The sequence below is a fragment of the Python bivittatus genome, unplaced genomic scaffold, assembly GCF_059951505.1.
Source record: "Python bivittatus isolate LINGU-HERP-01145 unplaced genomic scaffold, Pbiv_v1 ctg000570_np1212, whole genome shotgun sequence".
Taxonomy (NCBI): Eukaryota; Metazoa; Chordata; class Lepidosauria; order Squamata; family Pythonidae; genus Python; species Python bivittatus.
Genome location: NW_028277097.1, coordinates 23,238,708 through 23,259,926, shown reverse-complemented (window position 1 = coordinate 23,259,926; position 21,219 = coordinate 23,238,708). Strand labels below are relative to the sequence as shown.

The window sequence follows — 21,219 nt, the reverse complement described above, 5'->3', positions numbered from 1 at the left end:
AGACTGGCTTCAGAAATAGTGTAGATGGAAGAATCTGGGACCGCTATCTGAATTTTCTGGATGATAGACCAGTAGCTTGAAATGTGTTCCACTACAGAAAGACTGGGGGAAAACATGTTTAACTGAAGTGTGGCAAGGTTGATCCGAGACCTTTAAATTAAATTGTGTCACAGTTGGAAATAAAGATATGTATTAAAGAAGGAACTGCAAGCCTGGTATAACTGGGGCCCCTTAAACCACTGATTGAAAAATGAGAAAGAACGTTGGCTCATAAAGTTCATGGTCTAACATGACTTAAGTAAAATGAAGATGTGGTGGGATGACTTTCTGATTGGAATATGGCAATTGAAGGATTCAGCCTATTCAGAAGGAACAGAAACAATACAAAGGGAGGAAGATTTGTATTGTGTTTTAACTCCTGCTCAGAAATATGGATGGATGATGATAGTAGTCTAGAAAATAAGAGGAAGAACAAAGAAAAACAATACTATTGTTGGTGTCTATTATTACCTGCCCAGCCAAGGAGAAGATGTGAATAATGCTTTCCAAATGGAAACAGAAGAACTTTTAAAGAGGCATAAAGTCATGGTGATGGGGGAGTTTCGTTACGCAGACATCTGTCAGAAAACTTTGTCCATCCTGAGCCTTCCAGGAAATTCCTGCCTTTCAACTTTCTCTTTCAGAAGCTGAACCAAAGCATAAAAGGATCGGCTCTCTGGCCATTAGAGAACATGTTGTTAAGTAGCAGGAACATCAGAGGAGGGTGGCTGCGTTGTGCTGGAGTTACTGGTTTTAAGGAAAACTAAAATTGGGTGTAATTGAATGCATGACTTGGGCTTAAAAAAAAGTGGATATTAATAAGCTAAGAGAAGCTATGAGCAGAATTCCAGGGAGAGGAAATAAATGGGAAAAAGACTTCAAGATTAGAGAGAAGATTATTTAAAAAGAGATACTAAAAGCAGAACTGAAAACAATTCTAATGAAGAAAAAATGGAAGGCAGCAGAAGAAACCCAAGTGGCTATACAAAAATCCTAGTGAAGAAAGAATGTGTGTGGGGAGTGGAAGGAGGGGTGGGTCGCTAAGGAGAAGGGTACCCTGTAGAGATTGTGCCAGGAACCTAAAGCTCAGAAGGTGGTCAGGTTAAGGATGCCAAAGATGGAAAGAACAACCAAAAGGGGTTCTTTATATCCATTCAAAAGAAAAAGAAAAGGATTAGCAGAACATTTCAGTTAGGCATTGAACTGCTCCATGACATTCTGATTAGCAAGCTAGTTAAGTGTGGGTGGGCTGGGAGTAGAGTTCAGTTCTAAATAAACGGTATAGGATGGAGGATAACTGGTTTGGCAGCATCACTTGCGAAAAAGATATTGGAATTGTGGTTAGTTACAAGTGGACTATAAGTCAGCAAGGAAATGTGGATGTACGTAAAAAATGGCAAATGAAATTTTAGGCTGCATCAATAGAAGTAAAAAGTTCCAAATCGGAGGGGGCAAGAGTTCCAGCTTATTTGGCGTTGGTCAGGCTCTGCCCTGACTGTGGTGTCCAGTTCTGAGTGCTACGTGTTAGGAAGGATTGGTTCAAAAGCTGAGGCATTTCAGAGAAGGACAGTGAGAATGCTGAACTGAAAATCAAGTCCTATGAAGAAAGACTGTAGGTGCTAGGAAGGTTTAGCCTTGAGAAAAGGGGCAACTAAAAGGAGATATGGTGGTAACACTTAGCAATTTCGTGAAAGAAATTGCACAGAAGAAAATCAAGATCCATTGTCTCCTTTCAGAGTGTAGGACATGGAATAACAGATTTCAGGTTAGAGGAAGACTGGGTTCAAATGAATATTAGGAAAACTATCTTAACAGAACACAGGAGCCAATGATTGCAGAGAGGCAGTGGGCTTCTTTTCATTGGATGGGTTCAAACAGAGCCTAGACAGCCGTATGTTTGGGATGCTTTACATATAGTCTTCGCTGAATGATCACAATAGGGACCAAAAAATTGGTCGTTAAGTGGGGCAGTCATTAAGCGAGTCACCCTGTGACCAGACCCAATTTTACGACCTTTTTTACAACAGTCAAGCAAATCACATGGTCATTAAGTGAATCCAGCTTCCCCAATGGATTTTTTTGCCAGAATTCATTTAATGACCACATGATTTGCTTAATGACCATCATAAAAAGATAGCAAATTGCAATCACGTGACCACAGGGAGTGTTGCGACGGTTTGCAACGGTTGTAAGTGCGAGTGCAAGTTGTAAAGCACTTTTTCCAAGGCTGTCGTAACTTCGAACTGCTCTTAAATGGTCATTAAGCAAGGAGTAATTTAAACTGAAATACTAAGCAGGGGGGTGGGACCCAGTTGACTCAGTTGCCTCTCTCAGTTCCATCATTCTGTGGTCTGTGACTCCATATGATCTGCTCTCTTTCTCTGCTCTAATTTTGATTGGTGCTGTGTTGGTCTCTGGGACTAACTTGAGGCAGAGTTCACACCAAACCCTAGCACTAAGTTCCACAAGTTTTGGACAGAGGTGGTTTTGCACAGAGGTGGATCTCCACTGTGAGAATTCGTAGCTGAATACTTGTCACAGGTACATCACCTGCAGAGACCAGAGACAATTCATCTTGTCTTTTGTTTAAAAAATAGCTTTCATCTCCAGCTATGGTGAATTACATGGTCTTTGATGGTGAAAAGGCATGCAGCTTTATCTTAACAGATGTCAAGCATTAAATTGTTACTCCCTAGCCAACACAAACAAGTCAAAGTTAAAAGAAACAATGGATATCAAAAGGCTTCCACGTTATAAGCATGGCAAAAGTCCATTTGTTCAAGCAGAACATTTGGTAGGATGGGGCGGGGGAGGAGTCCCAAAGCTGCAGAGACTATTTCATGAAGTTTATGCATCTCTGTGAAACTTCTAGTTTTTAATGAAAATACTTTCATTCATTCATACACTTTCTAACATTCAGTAGTACTTGTTTAATGAAGAAATCAGGTGACAGAGCAAGGGAAATGCACATTGTATTTCCTGTAAAAATGGAATTCTTATAGTTCCAAAAAACAAATTGAAAGCAAGTGAGAGGCTAATCTCACTGCATACAGTACTTTAAGATCTGCTAGTCATCTGGCAAAACCACGTGTTCACAGTTGCATATAATATCTTGATCAGTCTTTGGAAAGTTCTGCAAAGTAGATAAATTTTACAAAAATGCTTGTGCAGCTGCTGACATGTAGTGTGGAATACCAATTCAATGTCCCCTCCAACCAATATTGTGATATTTCTCAAAACCTTTGCCCACATTTTGGGACGCAAAGCAGGGACATATTTTGTACTGCCCCATTTTATTGTCCATTGACAAATCCAAATAAGGTTCATTCCAAACCTCCAGCTCTAAAGAGCAAATTTGGATGTCTCTCAAAACCTATGCAAAGCTTTGTGCAATGAATTCTTTGCAAAGTTGCCTCAGCCTAAAAATAAGCGTAGACATTTCTAGATTCAGTCTCTTGGTGTGTCTTATTCAGTAAAACTGTTCTTCCTCAAACAGAAGTGATCAAATGAAGAAATTGGAGGATTCCCTCTCCCTTCCCTCCGTCCCAAGTGTTCCTAGTATTTATCTGGAATTATAATAGTTATCTGACAAAGGTAAGCACTGAGAATAGTCATGGAGAAGTGCAAGCCGCACATCTATGCTTTCACCCCTTAAAATGAAGGATTTTCAGTTTGACCTTTAGCCCTCTCCTTGCGTGCTCGAAATGGTTAAGGAAAACAAAACAAAAATGTAGACCTCTTAACCCACAATCACAGTATTAAAAAATGGTTTGAAACAGAGACCAAAAACATCGTCTATAATCTGAATTGCTCATATCTCTTCTTCATGATTGTACCAGGAACTATTAGCATATTAATGGGCCAGTTGTGTGCACGTGTGCGTCACAAAATGATCGCAGCTCTGCTCCCGGCTGCCAGCAAAGCACTCTGCACAGAACTGCTTAGTTCAGAGCTAAATTGGTGGGTGTTGGTGGTGCTTTGGATTTTACTGACCTCAGGATAATGGATTGTGGCGGCTGTTTAGAGCCTGTCTTTATAGATGTCAAAGAAGTGATATGTTTGGGGAAGTCGCACAGTGATGGAACAGGCTGATGTGGACACATCCCAGGCAGTAGCTTTGCCTAGCCTTTTGAAAGATGTTGATCTTTCAGGGCAATAAATTGGTCTGCTGAACGGAAAGGAAAATGAAGGAATGAAACTCTGGCCATTTACCCCTTCACTAGGTGGCCTTGTCCCAGCACTCAAGACGGGGGCTTTGTGTGTTCCTTGGCAGATGAACTTCTCAAATGATGGATCCCTGATGGTGAAAGCAGAGCAGTTGCCCAGTGCTTTTTCCAGGCACTGTCATGGTTTCTTCCAGAATGTCTATGTCTTCATTATGTGAAATACCAGTTGGTGTGGGGAGCTATAATGAAATTTTGCTCATATCCCCAAACGCAGCAGATCCTGTAAACATTTCCATGAATGTTACCTCCTAAAAAAGCTTAAAAGGATGATCAGCTAAAGGCTAGCCAGTGCTTATTACAGATCAAGTAATAGCTGAGGAACTGGTTCAAAACACCAACAATATTCTAATCTAATCTAGTAGCATTGTTTTGGGTGAAAAGGACTTAGAGTGAATGTAGGGCAATTCCATTTCAAGAGGTCAGACGCTGAAAGGGTTCAAGGAGTGTTAGTTGACCTGTCGATCCTGGTAATGGGCAGAGACAACTGAAGCCCAAGAAAATAAGCATTGAGCATCCAATCAGGAGGGGCAGGTTTCTTCTCGCAGGTGAGTTTTTCACAGAGGAGGGGTCAGTCTCCATTTCTCCTCATCTGTTGGAGCTTGTGTTTTCTCCTCTAAGGCTGGCCAACAGCTAGGTCAGGGCAAAACCCAGCTAGCAGCAACTGGGTGGGAATCTGGTGTATTTGGACAGCAAGCAAGGTTATGATATACAGTGGTACCTCGGGATACGAACACCTCTACTAACGAACTTTTCGGGTTACGACCAGCTCCGGCCGCAAAAATTTACCTCAATGTGTGAACTCCGCCTCGGGGTACAGTCATTTTTCCACCCTGACACGTGGTCCGCGGCCATTTTTCCGCCCCTGACACGTGGTCCGCGGCTGTTCTCCTGCCGCGCCGCGCAGCGCCCAGCCGTTCTCCCGCCGCACGGCGCCACGCAGCACCCGGCCGTTCTCACACGGCGCCCGACCGTTCTCCTGCCACACCACGCCATGCCCGGCCGTTCTCCCGCCACGCCTGGCCGTTCTCCCGCCCCTGACCCGTGGTCCGTGGACGCCAGAACGGATTAACGGTAATTACATTGAACCTTATCGGAAAATTTGCTTCGGGGTGTGACCAAATTCGGAGGGCGGAACGGATTAACCGGATTTACATTGAACCCTATGGGGAAATTTGCGTCGGGTTATGACCAACTTGGGATACGCCCAGAGTCACGGAATGCATTAAGTTCGTATCCTGAGGTACCACTGTAAGTTCTGCTTTATCTTGTGGACCAAGATCTGGATTGTATTGAGATGCTCATGTGTGGGTGCGATCTGTGAAGATTCCTGAACTCAGGGAAGTGCTGTAGCCTTTGAGCTAAGAGTTCCTGAGACCAATCTCTTCCTTCTTCTTTTTCTTTAAGCTTCCTTCTGGATCTCTGCCCTTCCCATGTTGTATAAAGATTTAGAATTCTGAATGAATGATTTGGGGAAAGAGGTCCAGCTGGATCAGGCTGCTGAAGGAAGGGGGTTGCCACTCAGCTGCTCCCTGGTGCATCAGCGGCAGGGAAGATTTCTCAAAAATAGGAGGAGCAGATCATTCAGACATCCAGGGGTAGGACATTCCAAAGGAGGGAGCATTGCCACCATCTGTCAGAGTCTGAACAAGGAAACCAGATCATCCCAGCTGTTTCAGACCTTTCTATTTTGAGCAGGGTGATCCTTGCCCAGTGAGAGATCTCTGAAAAGGAAATGCCCATACGGTTGGTCAGAATTGGAGTTGATGGCATTTATGGGCAAGACTCTTGTGGCCAAAAAGATTCCTGTCATACCAGTAAATATGTAAACACTACCTACACATAGAACTGTTGACATCTAAATTGTCACCTAAGTAGTTGCCTTCCTACTGATGTCAGCAGTTTTGATTTCCTCCTGATTCTGTATTGTATTCTAGAAAATATTGCTAGCTAACTTGAGATAGTCAGGATACCTGCACAGAAATGCCATAAGCTTCATCTCTCAGTCTTCAAAATAGTTCTGGAAGGTGTTGCTTTTCCTATCTTATCGAATAGCACATACAGAATCTCTGAAGGTTGTTCTCTACCAGGATGCTGTGTTTGGCAAATCATAGCAAACATGTCCATAGGATGCTGCCTCAGACTAACTCAGCGTTTTATGCAGGAGCTTTTCCAACTTTAAAAATATCAGAAACAAAGGCATTATCACTATGCTTTGGGATTTCCATCTCATTTCATTCTGGTGCATTCATAACTGAAGTTAGTTGCAGGTACGTATAGCATTTCAGCACGAACGAGGAAGACAAACCATCCTGTTGCTTATCCTAAATCTTAAATCTTTATTCTGGATGCTAAATGGGATTTTTTTACTTGAAACTTTACTATTTGAATGGATGCTATTTGATTTGGTCTTTAAGTACTGGGAAAATCTTTGTCCTCCTAGGCACTGTCTGGAAGGCTTCATAACCCTTGGCCCTTAATCCTGGGGAGTGGGTAAACTTTAATAGGTTTCACTTCAAATTCTTTAAAAAGTTTAGCATCCAGCCCTGAAGGAGATTAATTTCTTTGCAAGCCTACCTTTTTATCCAGATCACTGTTCTGAATCCCCGGGGCTGATGTTCATTTTTCTCCTGCAGAGCATTCATTAGAAAGTGAGACAAAAAGTTAGTCCTCAGATTGCATTTCCTATAAATGCCAGGCTGGAGAATGAATCTGGGAGATAATATAGTAACCTCTCATCTCTAAAGCCCTGGTTCTGATTAATGAGGGAGTTGTGCTTTTCCAGCACCCTCCTTTTTTGCCAGTCATTTGGGAATGATTGCCTGAGCGTTTTATCCAAAGGGGACAGGCAGGGCAAGGGTGTATACTGGTGTCTCCAGAACATCTTCCAGAAAACACGGAGAACGCTGTCACCCTGTTTCTGGGGGATGCGGTTGGTTACCACTTTAATCTCATTCTTTAGCAACAGGTGCAATTTACACTTTTAATTCACAACTGAAACTGTATTTTGACGGCAACATATAGAACTGCATAGGTAGATAAATAGTGATTTCCTGAGAATTCCAGTTTGTGTTGTTCATCAATTCAGAGCCCTTATGGCTGCAACATCATGGTAGAGTGTGTGTGAACAATGCCCGCTATCTCAGGCTGGTGACACTCAAAGGTTGGGGTCAGTGTTCCTTCCAGGTTGGGGGCTGTGTGCTTCCAAATCTATCGTGCAGGGGAATGTTGTCAGAAGACAGGCGAGTCTCCACCTCCTGCTTGTGACCACCCCAGAGCCATCTGTCTGGTCAACTGCCATGAGAAAGAAAAGACTGGACTAAGATGAGCTTGGGAGAACTATTCTTATGTTCTTATGCCCTGCCTGGCTGTCTGCCAGCCAGCCAGCCATCTGTTCTGTCTGTCTCTCTGTTGGTCTGTCTGTCCATCCATCCATCCATCCATCCATCCATCCATCCATCCATCCATCCATCCATCCATCCATCCTTCTCTCTATAGATATAGGGATGGGTGTAGGTATAGGTACAGATATATTTGTGTTTTGACCATGGAGCACCCTCCCTTACTTTGTTTGGATGCTGCCCCTGCCTTAACTTTCCACATCTGAAATGAGAATGTTAATAATTAATATTGCAGCTGCACTTTGAAAGATCTATAATTAAGCCACAGTATGTGGCTAAAGGCTGAAACAAGGAAGGAAAGAATGAAGCCAATGTTTATTCTCATGAAGACAGCGCTGGGGGACAGAAGAGAGTAGATGGAGAAGGCGTTACGCAGTGGAGCTCCCTGCTGCCAGATCAGTAGAGGGAGGGGGCTAAAGCCACAACTGCACACACGCACGCACACACCAGCACACCAGAAGTAGCTTAATGCATTTCGCCCAACCGCTGCTTGCCCTCCCCAGTTTGGGAAAGTGTTGAAGAGTTCTAGTAATAGAGGGGCCCTTAAAGACGTACAGAATCGCTTCTCTGGGGCTGCCGGGTCCCTTAAACATGGCCTGGCGTTGCGTTCCTGGCTGCAGAACTGCACAGCTCTGTGTTCTTCTCTTGCCTGCTTTTCACTGCTAGAGGAGCCAGAAGAGGAAGATTAGCTCCATGTGGAGACCAACAGGGTTGGAGACTTGCTCCCTCTGCTGCTGGAAGCACCAGGAAGGGTAATGGATGCTGACCCTCCCCTCTGCAAGATCCCCTGGCCCAGCGTTTCCCAACCTGTGCTTCTCCTTGCCCACAGATGGCACAGCAGCTGCTCTCCTGGCAGCCCACTCCTCTGCATCCACGGGGAGAGAATTCTCCATTGGCTGTCCAAATGATCTGTCTCAGAAGTGCAGTAAGATGGGAGAGGTCATGCCAGAAGCATGTGCAGGGTGGATATTCCTTGACACGGGGATCTTAGTGGAGCACCTAAAAGCAGTATTGTCAGTCTAGGTGAGTGTTTCTCAACCTTGGCAACTTTAAGATCCGTGGACTTCAACTCCCAGAATTCCCCAGCCAGCCATGCTGGCTGGGGAATTCTGGGAGTTGAGGTCCATGCATCTTATAGTTGCCAAGATTGAGAAACACTGGTCTAGGCAGTAGCTAGGTTTCCATCTGCAGAAGTCATGGCAGATTCAGCAAGAGCTCATAGATTGTAAGGAGGTGCAAAACATTCAGAATTTGAACCGTTTGGAATTCAAGACACCCCATTTTGAACATCAGACAGTTGTTTAGAGTGCCCAACAGGCCATCTGGTCAATTTGGAAGTATGTTTGAGGGCCGTTTGAGATGGCCCATTTCAAATGCAAAACGTTTTCCTGCTCTCAAAGCATCTCCTCTGGGTTCAAACCCCAGCATTTGAATCTGAAACATTTTGCACACCACAAATAGATTTGTGTCCTGCCTTTTGATGACAACCCTCAAAGCTCTCTCACCATTCACAAACATACAATCGATGCACCAAGGATCACACAGGAAAGATGAAGAAAATTGGGGGCTTCAACAAGAGCAACTGTTGTTCCTTCTCAGATGGTAGTCGGTATTCCATGCCATGTGGTGGCAAGCAGGTAGGTTCCTTCGTTGGCCTCCCTGTGTCTTCTTCCCTTCATCAATTTAACTAAAGCAGAGAGAACTGAGTTTTATAGCCCCTTCTATGCTGAGATCTGAAGCAAGTAATCCTGGAGCCAAGCAGACTGAAACCTTGAATTTGCTCTGGAGTACAACTGTGATCTGGCTTAACGAAGCCTTTAGGAACATAATGTTCAAATCTCTGGGCTTCTTCTTTCCCTCATTTGAGTTGCTGAGAATAAAAAGAAGATTGCGCAGTGGCTTACTCAGAGGAGAAACGGTGGGTGGCTCAGCTGCTGCAGCCAATGGACATACTCTAGTGACCCAAAGCATGTTGCAAACACTTTCTAAGAACTCTTAGCTGTCGGGGAAAAAGTCAAAAGGGTGCTGCCTTTATCTGGCTTCTTTCGTGAAGTGAAGTGAAGTGGTGAAAAGCAGGAAGTCCTGAAGAAGAATAGAAGCACATAATTTTCCCTAAATGTCATTCTATTGATCTGCTTCTTCAGATGAACATGAGAAGGGGCTTTAATTTCTTCTCCAAAAATGGAACTAGATAAATCAGCCATTCAGAAAGTGATTTTATTGCTTCTGTTCTTTTTCTTCTGATGGATGGCTTGAAGAGGAAATCATTCCCATTGAACTGGCTACTGCAACACCAGGCTCCTAAACTTCAGAGAGATTAGATCTACTTCTGACAGGGGGACCAACAACCTGCCAATTTATTTTTTCTCCATTCTGTTTGCTTTATTTTATTTATTTTTTTAAAAAGATTATACAATATAATCATGGGTGGCTAACAACAATCAATCCCATATTGTGATGGAATGGAATTATGAAGGCCAAGCTCAGGGAGATAAACATTTTCTTAGCTCGCCAGAAGAGCGTGGGAGGATCAAGAGGATGAGGCTGGCACCTCCCTGAGGAATTCACACTGTTGTGGCTGGAGGACTTTGGGAACTGGGGTTTCAGTCTGGGAAGATTCTTGCTAGAGGTTGTAGCTAATAAACAAAGCTGGACTGAATTTGCATGGTTTCTTGGAGTTCCTTGGGCTAGGCCTGACATCAATCTTCCCAGACTGAAACCCCAGTTCCCAAAGTCCTCCAGCCACAACAGTGTGAATTCCTCAGGGAGGTGCCAGCCTCATCCTCTTGATCCTCCCACGCTCTTCTGGCGAGCTAAGAAAATGTTTATCTCCCTGAGCTCGGCCTTCATAATTCCATTCCATCACACATATAATATATTAAGTAATGCAAACAACCTGGCTCCCCATAATTAAAAAACATCACACTCTAACAAGGCATCATAACAATCTCATACCAATTGCTCATGTGCTGGCCTCAACTCCATCTTGGCCCAACGCCTTCCAGAAGGCCAAGAGGTGAGGGGCCCTCTGGATCTTGGGGGAGGCTGTTCCATAGGGCAGGCATGCCTCCCAGGTCCTGCCAGATGACATTGTTTGATAGAAGGGACCTAGACAAGCCCACCCTGTCAGATCTGGGGAGATGGACAGATACTCTTAACGGTAGGTGGTCCTGCAAATAACCTGGCCCTGTGCCATGTAGAGCTTTAAAGGCAATAACCAGCATTATGAATTGAGCCAATACCAGCACTATGAATTGAGCAGCAGTATAATACGGGCAAACCTTGGGACCCAGAACTGTGCCCACCGCTGTATTCTGGACTAGTTGAAGCTTCCAGGTGGTCTTCAAGAGCAGCCCCGTGTAAAATACATTGCAATTCCAATCAGGAAGTGACTAAGGCATGAGTGACCATGAGCAGAGCCTCCTGGTCCAGGAATGGGGGCAATTGGCACACAAGATGGATTTGCGCAAAAGCCCCCTAGCCAGAGCTGCCGCCTGCTCCTCAAACAGGATGGGATGGCGTGCGATGGGATGACATTATCTGCAGCATCAGTTAGGAATCAAAGAGAAACCTAGGCACAGAACTTTATTTTTTTTTCTTCCCTCCATACCTTTGAAGAGATAGGAAGAGCGCTCCTTCCTTTCTCTCCATCAGTTTTAGCGAAGCAGCAATCCAGGGCCTTCTTTTAAGCTGGAAGGATGGTATAGAGAGAGAAAGCAACAGCAGATTGGGGTGGCCATCTTGGAGTGTCCTGGGGGTCAAAAGATGGGGGATAATCCCAACAGCAGCATCCCAATTATGGAAGCCTCTTTTGTGGAAAGTATGGCTGAACTGTTCACCAAGGCACATGTAGGATAACCATTCCCCCAGGAGCAGACAGCTTAGTTTATTTTTTTTTAATCCTAAATACACTTAGGTAAGGGGAATGGGACTGATTTCTGAGTAGACTGTGTTGTGATTCTTCCTGCAAAACCTGTTGAGCAGCAAGGGAAGGCAGAAGTCCAAAAGCACTATGTGAATATAAATCAGGATGGTGTGAATTGCAGAAGGGTATGCCAAGAACTGCATTTTCTTTTTCTTTTCTTTTTAATATAATTGTTATTAAGAATTTTGATTACAGTAGTAAAAACTAATACAAACTAAACTTACACATACAGAAGAAAATAGAAAAAAATAATAAAAAATGCAGGAAAAAAGAAGAAAAAGAAAGAATATAATAAAAAGAAATATATAAGGAAGTAACTTTCAACCTTCATCTACTAAACCTACTAAACAAATTTAGTAACTCTTCACCCCCATAAGGTTACAAACAAATATCTCTTCATCCCATATCCCATCCCTTGTCTATAAGCTAATCCATAAAACATAAACTTTTCAATCCTGGTGTCAGCAAAAAGTCATAAAGTTTGCCAGAACTTTGCAAAAGATGTCTTATTTTAGCCTTGATCAAATAAACCAACATCGTAATTCTTTCTTTTACTTCTAACAGTCTTAATCTTTAATTCAAATAGTGTCATTGGATCTGATTTCTTTTCGATTCTTTATCCCATTGCACAGATTTCTTCAAGGCTTTAACAAGCCTCTTTTGTAGATCCACTAAGAAAATATTTTCCAGGTCACTCTCTTGGTTTATCATTTGTATTTCCCTTTTCATTTTTAAAACTTCAGCCAGTTTCCTTTGTATGTCCAGTAAAGTGTCCTTTTCTCTGAGCTGTCACTTGTAGTTCCACTTTTGGTACTTTCTCTGTCTTGTCAGATAAAATATGTTCCACATCTGTCATTCCTTAACATCTTTTGGACAGACATAGTCTATCCACAGAAGCAGACATCTTCACTGGTGATGTTGATATTGTCGTTACTAATTTCTGGCTCCATTCTTCAAAGATCTCCTTTAATGTTTCCAAATGTTATAATGTTTTGTGTCATTTTGTAAGTCCCAATATTAACTGACATCAAGAGCAGGCTTGTATTTTTTTTCCCCTTCTGCTCAGAATCTTTAGTCCCCTCTGGTGTCCAGTTTCTAAAATCATAAAATAACTTATCTTTGTTATGATTTACAATAGCCAAGATAACCAAAATAAGTCTGTTTCTCATGAGAAGCTATTTATTTTTCATAGTTAATTCCAAAAACTTATAGTAAATGTCAATATTCCAAATTTATCTGGACCCCTAATCTGTTTGTAACTTTCTTAGATCAAAATCTTATTTAGCTTTTTGCTGCTTATTTGACATTCTTTCAGCTTACAATTTTTCTTTTGTCAGGGTTGAAAATAACTCTGAACAAAAGAAAGATGACTTTCAAACTTGTCATTCGGAAGGTCTCTAATAGCTTTTAAAATGGTTGATAGACAATTTCCGAAAGTTATTAGAAAGTGAAGTTTGTGGACTTCATGTCCTTTAAAAGGCTCCACGGTTGCGAGCAAGATGACTGATCCCGTTATCTCCCAGTGCTCAAACCCGCAGAAAACCGCTGCCCTGCAGTCTCCCCATGAGGAGCAGCCATCCAGAGTACAGGTGGGCAATCTCTTGTCCTCTCCATGTCCAGAGAGGTTCCGAAGAACCAGTCTACTCACCGGTTCCTTGGTCTTTGCTGTGGTCAGCAGCTCTGGTTTCATGGAGACGTCTTCAGTTTGCCATGCCTTCCCTGGAAGTCCCCAAGAACTGCAATTTCAGGAATTTGGTCCCTGTAAAACCTGAAGATTTTAACCTGAAGATTCCTAGGCTTGAAGTACATTGCATAATATGGAAATACTGATAGCATTTGAAGGCATAAACCTGGGCCACAAATGAGAAATGCAAAAAAATCCCCAAATCTTAAGTATGAGAGAGTTAAGATACTGAGTTTGGAATAAGCGTAAAAGTCAAAGTGTATAAGTGTTTCAGATTCAAACAGTTTGAAATAAAAACACCCTTCTTGACGTTTTTTTTAAAAGTTGCTTTGAGCCTTTGGTAAGCCTTTGAATCTCAAAGCGGTGTTCCCAACAGGACACTTCCATAAAGTTTAAAACAGCTCACTTTGCACTCAAAATGGGGGGCTTGGAGTTTGAAAGGACTGTACAGCCTTGCTTAGAAGGAGGGGAAATTTGAGAAGTGCAGAAGTACATGGTGTGGTACAAAGTTTCTTTGTTTTCTAAGCACTGGACACACCATAACGTAGCACAGTGTTTCTCGACCTTGGCAGCTTGAAGATGGGTGGACTTCAGCTCTCAGAATTCCCCAGCCAGCCATGCTGGCTGGGGAATTCTGGGAGCTGAAGCCCACCCATCTTCAAGCTGCCAAGGTCGAGAAACACTGGTGTAGCAGATAACTGTACACAATGCTATATTGTGGCACACACCTTCCCCAACAATAGGCTGTTTCTCTGCGTTAACTCCATCCTCCTAGGCCTTGCAAGTTGATGTAAATATAATACTCAGTCCTTAAAACAAACAAGTCTCAAAGTCTGTAAAGGTTCTTGTGCTGGTTGGGGTGAGGGGCTGCCTCAGTGTGGTTGTCCTCTTCTGGTTGCTGCTGAGCTCCAGGCCGAGCTCCAAGCTCTGCTGTTAAGCAGGGTTGTTCAAGCCCTCCAGTTGAGCTCCCAAGACAAGCTCCAGGCAGGACTCCCACCAGGATAGGCTGCTCACCGTAGCTGGTGGTCCTGGCAGCTGACCGATAATCCTCTTGCCTCCTGTAATAGGTGTCAGTCTCCAGATGCTGCCTCCCATTTCCTCGTCTGCTTGCCCTTTTCCTGTCTCCTTTTCTTCTACACACCCACCCACGCTTTGTCTTGGCATTTGCTTTTATAAGCCAAGGGCCTGGGTGGGGTGAGGCTGCCTCTGGATGTTGGCAGGTCTTTGAAAACACCAGGGTGTGGCTCAATGATCATAGGCAGCTGGAATGCTAGCTTGGATGTTTGCAAGTAAACTGTGTGATGGGGGAATGAATGAATGAATGAATGAATGAACGAATGAACGAATGAACGAACGAACGAACCCATCTCCTCTCAAGTTTCTGAGTCTGTAAACTTTTACAGCCCTTTGGGAAAAAGCATGAGCTGTGCTGAGCTTTGGGGAGGTGGGGTGGGAAGCGTTTCTGCCTGGCTGCAGCTGCTTTTCCCAAACACAAACAGCAATCCCAGCTTCACTTCCTCACATGTGGTTGGAGGAGGAGTTGCGCAGGGGCTCCCCAAATCCTGGTCCTACCAGAGGTTGGAGCCAGCTTGATTCTCATGGCTGCAGGGAAGCGGCTGTGTCAATTGCTCTGAACCAGGTTGGCATTGGCCATCATCTGCATGAGGAATGTAATCCTCCTTGCTGTCCCAGAGGTCTGCTGGAGACCGAAGAGCAAAGTCTCAAGAAGGCAAGCGTTCTTCTCCTTTGCTGAAGCAGGCTGGCTCCCAAGAGTGACCCTGCTACATCCAACCTCAATGAGGTTCTGCTTGGAACCTCCAGAAATGGAGCAGAGCTGGGGGAAACAAAACCTGGAGATTTCCACCCTCCTCCTCCTGATGCTGAGTTGGAGAAAAGCAAATGCCTCATGATGCTTTTCTTTCTCCTCCCCATCTTGATGTTCTCGATAGGTGGCTCAAACAGACCGCCTTGTGTTTCTTTTCTCTGAGCCCTTTGCTCAGTCTTCATTCCCCCATTTTAGTTGTTGGCATGCCAGGGAACCCATTCATCGTCTCCCAAATCTTAGTGGACAGTCTGTTTCGGAGCCATTAATCAAATGAAGTGGTTCTCATCAGGAGGGTTCCCACATGCCAGTTCTCTGTGTCAAGGAGGTAACAGTGGTTAAAGATAAGTGGAATGCACTGAGTTTTTTATTTCAAATAATTCTCTTGTCAGGCAGTTGACCAATAAATATTAAAATAATACAAGACACAAGACTATCTAAGAAACAAGACTGGGCTAAACAACAGAATCAGCAGAAGTCTTAATCAAAATGGTGAAGGGTCTGATGAAGAACTTCTCAAGGATTCATTTCAACGTTGCCAATAAGAGAGGCTTGATGAAGGGATCTCCAAAGATGCTCATCCACCAGAACCATGTCTCAAATTGAGAAATTCCCAGTGGTTCCCATGGGAGTTGGGCTATCTGCTCTAGGGGTCACACGGGAAACCAGGAGTTGAGAAACCCAGACCCCCCTGGCTTTTTCAGATAAAATAGCATTTGTGTCCAATATGTTTAGTTCTTGGTTTACATCAGAGGTCAACAACTCTGGGGTGTTAAGTAGCAGACTTAGTGATCTTTGCAATGGGAAAAAGATGCTCGTGGGAGAGTGATGGTGCAGAGTGGGAGGAACTGCATCATGCATGGAGGAGGGGAAGTTCTGTATGTTAAGTCTGTTCTAGAGTAGGAACTATTTATATGAATTTTGGAATGGAGGGAAAATGATGTTCATTGTACATCAGCATCTGCAGCTGACCACAATAATAGAAAAATTATATGTACACAGTAACATCATGATGCACATTTGTTTGCCTCCACTTGCTCCACACATACACACACACTCTGGAATGCACTTATGGCAGTGCAGTTCGAGATGGTGCTGGGCTACAAGTTGCCTGTCCTAGTTTACGTCAAGAATAACACCAAAGACTTGATGTTGTTCACTTCCAGATAACTCTGTTTGCGTTTCCAGAGCCAACGCTGGCCATTCTTGCAGTGCAGTTCGCTTCCAAAAGAGAGCCTTCTCACTAACTGATTTCATTGGTGTCTGCCTTTCTTCTGCAGAGAAACAGCGAGAGCTGGCTCGGAAGGGGTCTTTGAAAAATGGCACCATGGGCAGCCCAGTTAATCAGCAGCCCAAGAAGAGCAACGTCATGGCACGAACAAGGTAGCTTCTTCTCCGTAATGAGGTGCTTTGTATGGGCATTAGTCTACAGGGCGTCAATTGGGGCAGGGTGGTTTGGGGAAAATCAGTGGCCCCTTGCTCTGGACTAGGCTGGGCCGATGGGATAAGGGGTGGGCAAAGCCAGGGCAGATCATTCAATATCAACAAGGGTTGAATCAATAGCAGGGACTCCCCATGTTTAGTGAAAGGGGGCAGAAAGGAGCAGAAGGGGAGGTATGTGATGAACTGGCTAACTGACCTGTCTCCATTCTTTGACCCCACACCTGTTCCACAATTAAATACTGATAAAGATAAAGCAGTGACCATAAAATGGAAGGACAACCAAAAAGAAAATAAGAATAGAGCCAGGTCAAGATGATAAAAATACCCCATTTCCAAAGCTGCACCCTGAAAAGTTAGAGTAAAGGGGCTGCAAATACCTGCCTTGGGGCAAGAAGAATCAGATGTTGTAAGCATCCTAACCAAACTTGGTTTGGGTGGGGGGTGTACATTTTTCAAATAAGTAAGTAAAATGCATACAGATGCAAGATGACAGTGCTTGGCTTGATAGCAAGAGAAGTTTTCATAGATTACAGCAGTGTTTCTCAACCTTGGCAACTTTAAGCTGCGTGGACTTCAACTCCCAGAATTCCCCAGCCAGCCATGGGGAACGCTTAAACCCAGCCAGCCACGCGGCTTAAAGTTGCCAAGGTTGAGAAACACTGGATTATAGGATAGACAAGGACTGTAGGCTGAACCTAAATCAGCAGTACAATGTTGAAAGTGAAAAGCCTACAGTTTTGCTGTCAGGATCATGAGAAATATTGGTGCTTCTCAACTCTGTTTTGGGCAGTCCTCATCAACTTCATCAATTTCTTAGGCCTGGCAGCCTGAAGAATAGCTGAGACAGACTCAGCTTTGGAACCAAAAGTCCTTCCCATTTTTATTCCCCATTAAGAATATCTGTTTGCCTGTTGTTATCTTCCAAGTCCTAAGAGTTTAAGAAGTTGAGCTCCAACATCAACTGGAGGGCATTAGCAGGTCTGTCACTTATTTATCTACAAGAGAACAAAAGGATATGTCAGATGGGTGGGAAGACATTTTCCTTCTTTTAAAAGATTTTTTTCCTCTCTCAGTACAAATTGACTCCTCAGTAACACTTGAGGTGCTTCAACTGGGTTTGGGGTTCCCATAGGAATGCTTCTCTTTCCACGTTCCATTTATCATCATGGGGATGATGGACAGAATCTTGGGAATGCAAGGAAAACATTGTTCAACTGAAGAGGCTACCAGTTAGTACTCAAAAGGAGTTCTGGGTGCTGGATCCCAATGGGAAAACTGGATGCAGTCATGGTTATAACAAGTCAATAGAATGGGAATAATTACTCTCAATGAAAATGACCATCCCCAAAGTTCCTACCTTTGCGAGTTGGGTGGCCTAGAAATATGACAATTAAATGAAATTATTTTTAATATAAATTAAGAATGTTATTACATTTATTAGCTGAGGAGCTTTTGCTAGACCTCCTTCAAAGACATAAACAATTAAGCCAAAGAATGACTCTTTTTTTTTGAAGCTTGCTTTGTGAAAGGGATACACTAGTTGGGGAGAAGACTCCTGAAAAGGCAAGAGAGAGAGTGTTTGTCTGGACACATGTCAGCAGAGAAAGATTTTACTAAGAGAATCTGATGCCTTTGTACACTCAATTTTTAATTAAAAACAATCTTCTTGATGTATTGCGCCTCATTGGTCAACACATGAATTAAAACCATGCTGTTCAAGATGAGCTCGACAATTGTTAGTTTAACAGTGTTGCCTAGGAGAGATCATGATTGCGTTACACCTGATTTTCTGTGGAATGGGAGACCCCCAAGAGATCAACCCTTCAGCTGTTGAGCAGAGTGCAGCAATACTCCTGTTGTACAGAGTGCACCAATACTTCCAGGAAAGTTGCCCAGGAAAAATACACATCAGCATGAGAAATTTACAAAATGCAACGTCCATATCTTGTTTCCCAAAGAAATCCAGCCAGAAAATATATACTAACTGGTGTTTATTGATAAAAAATGCAAAACTCCATAAAATACAAGTTTCATACAAAATATAGGAAAAAACACGTCTTCTCATGTATTTTAGCATCCAAGACTTATCTACTTCACAAGCTCAACAAAGTCTCTAGCCAAAAACTCTCAAAGAAGAGGTACACTACTTGGTTATTAGTTACAACTACATAACCCATAAAAACTGACTACATGGTGGCTAAAACTCTACTGAGAGGCTGGGCATATAATCCTCCCATTATATTGCCAATAGCAGTATACGTGCAAACCAAAAAACTAAACTAAGTCACAGGGTTTACTTAGCCATAACAATACTGTTGTGCAGATAATGAGATGAATCCTTCCCATGAGAAAATCCTAACATCAGCGCCAGGTGGCAGTTTCCATTCTGCAAAGATGGGGATTCTTTTGCCAAAAAATTATCTACTTTCAGTTTTTTGTCTTAATTTAAATTAGCTAAGCTAGACCAATTGTGTTACCAGTTAGCACTCCTGGCGATGGCCACTTCCTTAAAATTTCACAGACTGTCCATTCTGCATTTTGTGGAGTTTCTGTTCTTACTGAGGTTAACATTTCAGGTATCTGAGAAACAAAACCCTAGCCCCTAATTTATTTATATATATAGTAAATTATTATTATTATTATTATTATTATTATTATTATTTACATGTGTGTGTTATTAATTGAATTGTTTCTATTATTGCAATGCTTTTCTCTTTGCTTTTATTATCGTTCATTGCCTTTGCACAATTTTGACTGAGAGATGAAATACACACTCCTTAAATAAATGCGTCATAAATTTGTTAGCATTTCAAATGCTAGAAGACATTGTTCTAAAGTAGTGAAAGGGCTTTGCAAGCCTCATCTGCAGCAATGAGGACTAAAAGCTTCATGAGGGCTTTCTTTTAATCTCTATGTATGGATCTCTAATGTCCGTTTGGTGTCACGGTGAAGGCACCAAGCTGGAAACCGGGAGACCCTGAGTTCTAGGCACGAAGCCACCTGGGTGACCTTGAGCCGGTCACTCTCTTCAGACCTGGGAAGAAGAAGGCCAGGGCAAAGCGCGTCCAAGAAAATGGCAGGGACATATCCGTGCAGCTGCCAGAAGTCCACATTGACTCGAAGGCCTAAAAGAAAGTCCAGTAACCCAAACCCAAGCGTAAATTGTTTACCTGCCTTTTCAGTTTAAAACAAATTCCAGAGAAGCTTATAATCGAAAGATCAGTTTGAAAACAGCAAGTTCGAAAACAGCACTTGGCAGAGTCACATCACCAGAATTTAAGGCTGAAGAGGCAAGTAGCAAGACCAAGCTTGCAGTTGGTGCCTAAATTCAGTTCGGGGCAAGCCAGCGAGGCGGGCTGTAGAGGGGTGGTTTTCACATTTGGAAAACGTCAACTCCCAGAATCCCACACATCTTAAAGTTGCCAAGTTTGAAAAACACTGCCCTAGAGGTCTAGAGAGAGAGAGCGCGGAGAGGAAAAAGCATTTGCCAGGGGACAAGGCCAGACCGGGGTCTCCTGTCCCCCGTCTCAGTCACTGCAAAGTATCCCTTCTCCAGCTGAGGAGAGCAGGATGGGCTGCTGAGACCGAGAGGCAGCAGTGGAGCGCAGCACCGGCAGTGGCTGCGAGAGCGGTGCTGAGAGCCAGCATCGCTCAGGGCAGAAATGCCTGTTCTGTCAACGACCAGCAGTCGCTTAGCTCCCGGGCTGAGAAAGTGTCCATCAGACCTTTCTCAGAATGTCCATCAAGCCTCCACAGGGATTAGAAGAGTCTTTGCTTCTCCTTGACAGAGGGCAATCAGCTGCTTACGGGGGCTTTGTTCTGGTATGCAGTGAGGATCTTATTCAGCCATGTTGGGTAGCATCAGCTGAGTTTCAGCAGGGGAGCCTGGCAGCTTCTTCCTCCTTTCCTCCCTCCTTCACGCCAGCTTCTGTTGGGGCTCGTGCTGAGGGGGAGCAGCATGGAGAAGCCAGGGGCCCCTCTGCTTATAGACCCCGAGCTGGCTGTCACTGCCCTTGCCTCTGCTCTGTTATGGTCCTGCTTCTTGTTTGCTGAGTTTCTGGCCATAGACTCAGGTCTTAAGATTGGGCCCTAACCCTAACCCTATTGGTGGAGCCAGTTCTTCAGCTGTCCAGATGCCAAGGCCGATGGGGGCTTTAGGGGTGTGCAGTAGCATTCTGAATTGTCCTGAGAAAGAAACCAGGATGAGACCAAGTTTAGTTTCTCCCAAACACTGGTCAGTACAAGACCTAGCAGCTGCATTCTCACAACATGTTTTTGAGTGATTATTTGTGCAAACCCACTCCCCTTTGGCTAGCTTACCATGCAGGACACTGTGCCAACCCAGGAACACAGGTATCTTCCCAGTTCAGGGTTGTGCAATTCTAACCTGTTTCCCCAAATGAAATTCAGAAGAATGTAGGCTGCTGCTACTGATAATCATGTATTATTCATGTCTTTTTTCCCCAAAGACTACTCAGTTTGCCTTGGAAATTAGGCTTAAGGGGTTGTGTGCTGGTGTCAGCAGTACTGCACCTAGATTCTATTTTATTTTAGTTTTTAATTTATGGATTTATAGAGCCACCCAATTCAACCCTAGGTTGTGTTTAACAGAAGCAAACAATAAACAAATACCATTAAAAAGGAACAACCCAGTATAAAATGTTTGAGTCTGTGGTTGGGTG

General features: G+C 43.6%; 1 protein-coding gene across 2 annotated transcripts in view; it reads left to right on the top strand.

The window, feature by feature from the left end:
- The window catches only part of FAM219A (family with sequence similarity 219 member A), a 68,498-nt gene that overhangs the window by 36,539 nt on the left and 10,740 nt on the right, over window positions 1-21,219 (top strand). For both annotated transcript variants that reach the window (XM_088152735.1, XM_088152734.1), the window contains exon 3: window positions 16,375-16,477. In XM_088152735.1, coding sequence (XP_088008861.1) covers window positions 16,375-16,477 — 103 coding nt within the window. The remainder of the gene's footprint in view (window positions 1-16,374; window positions 16,478-21,219) is intronic.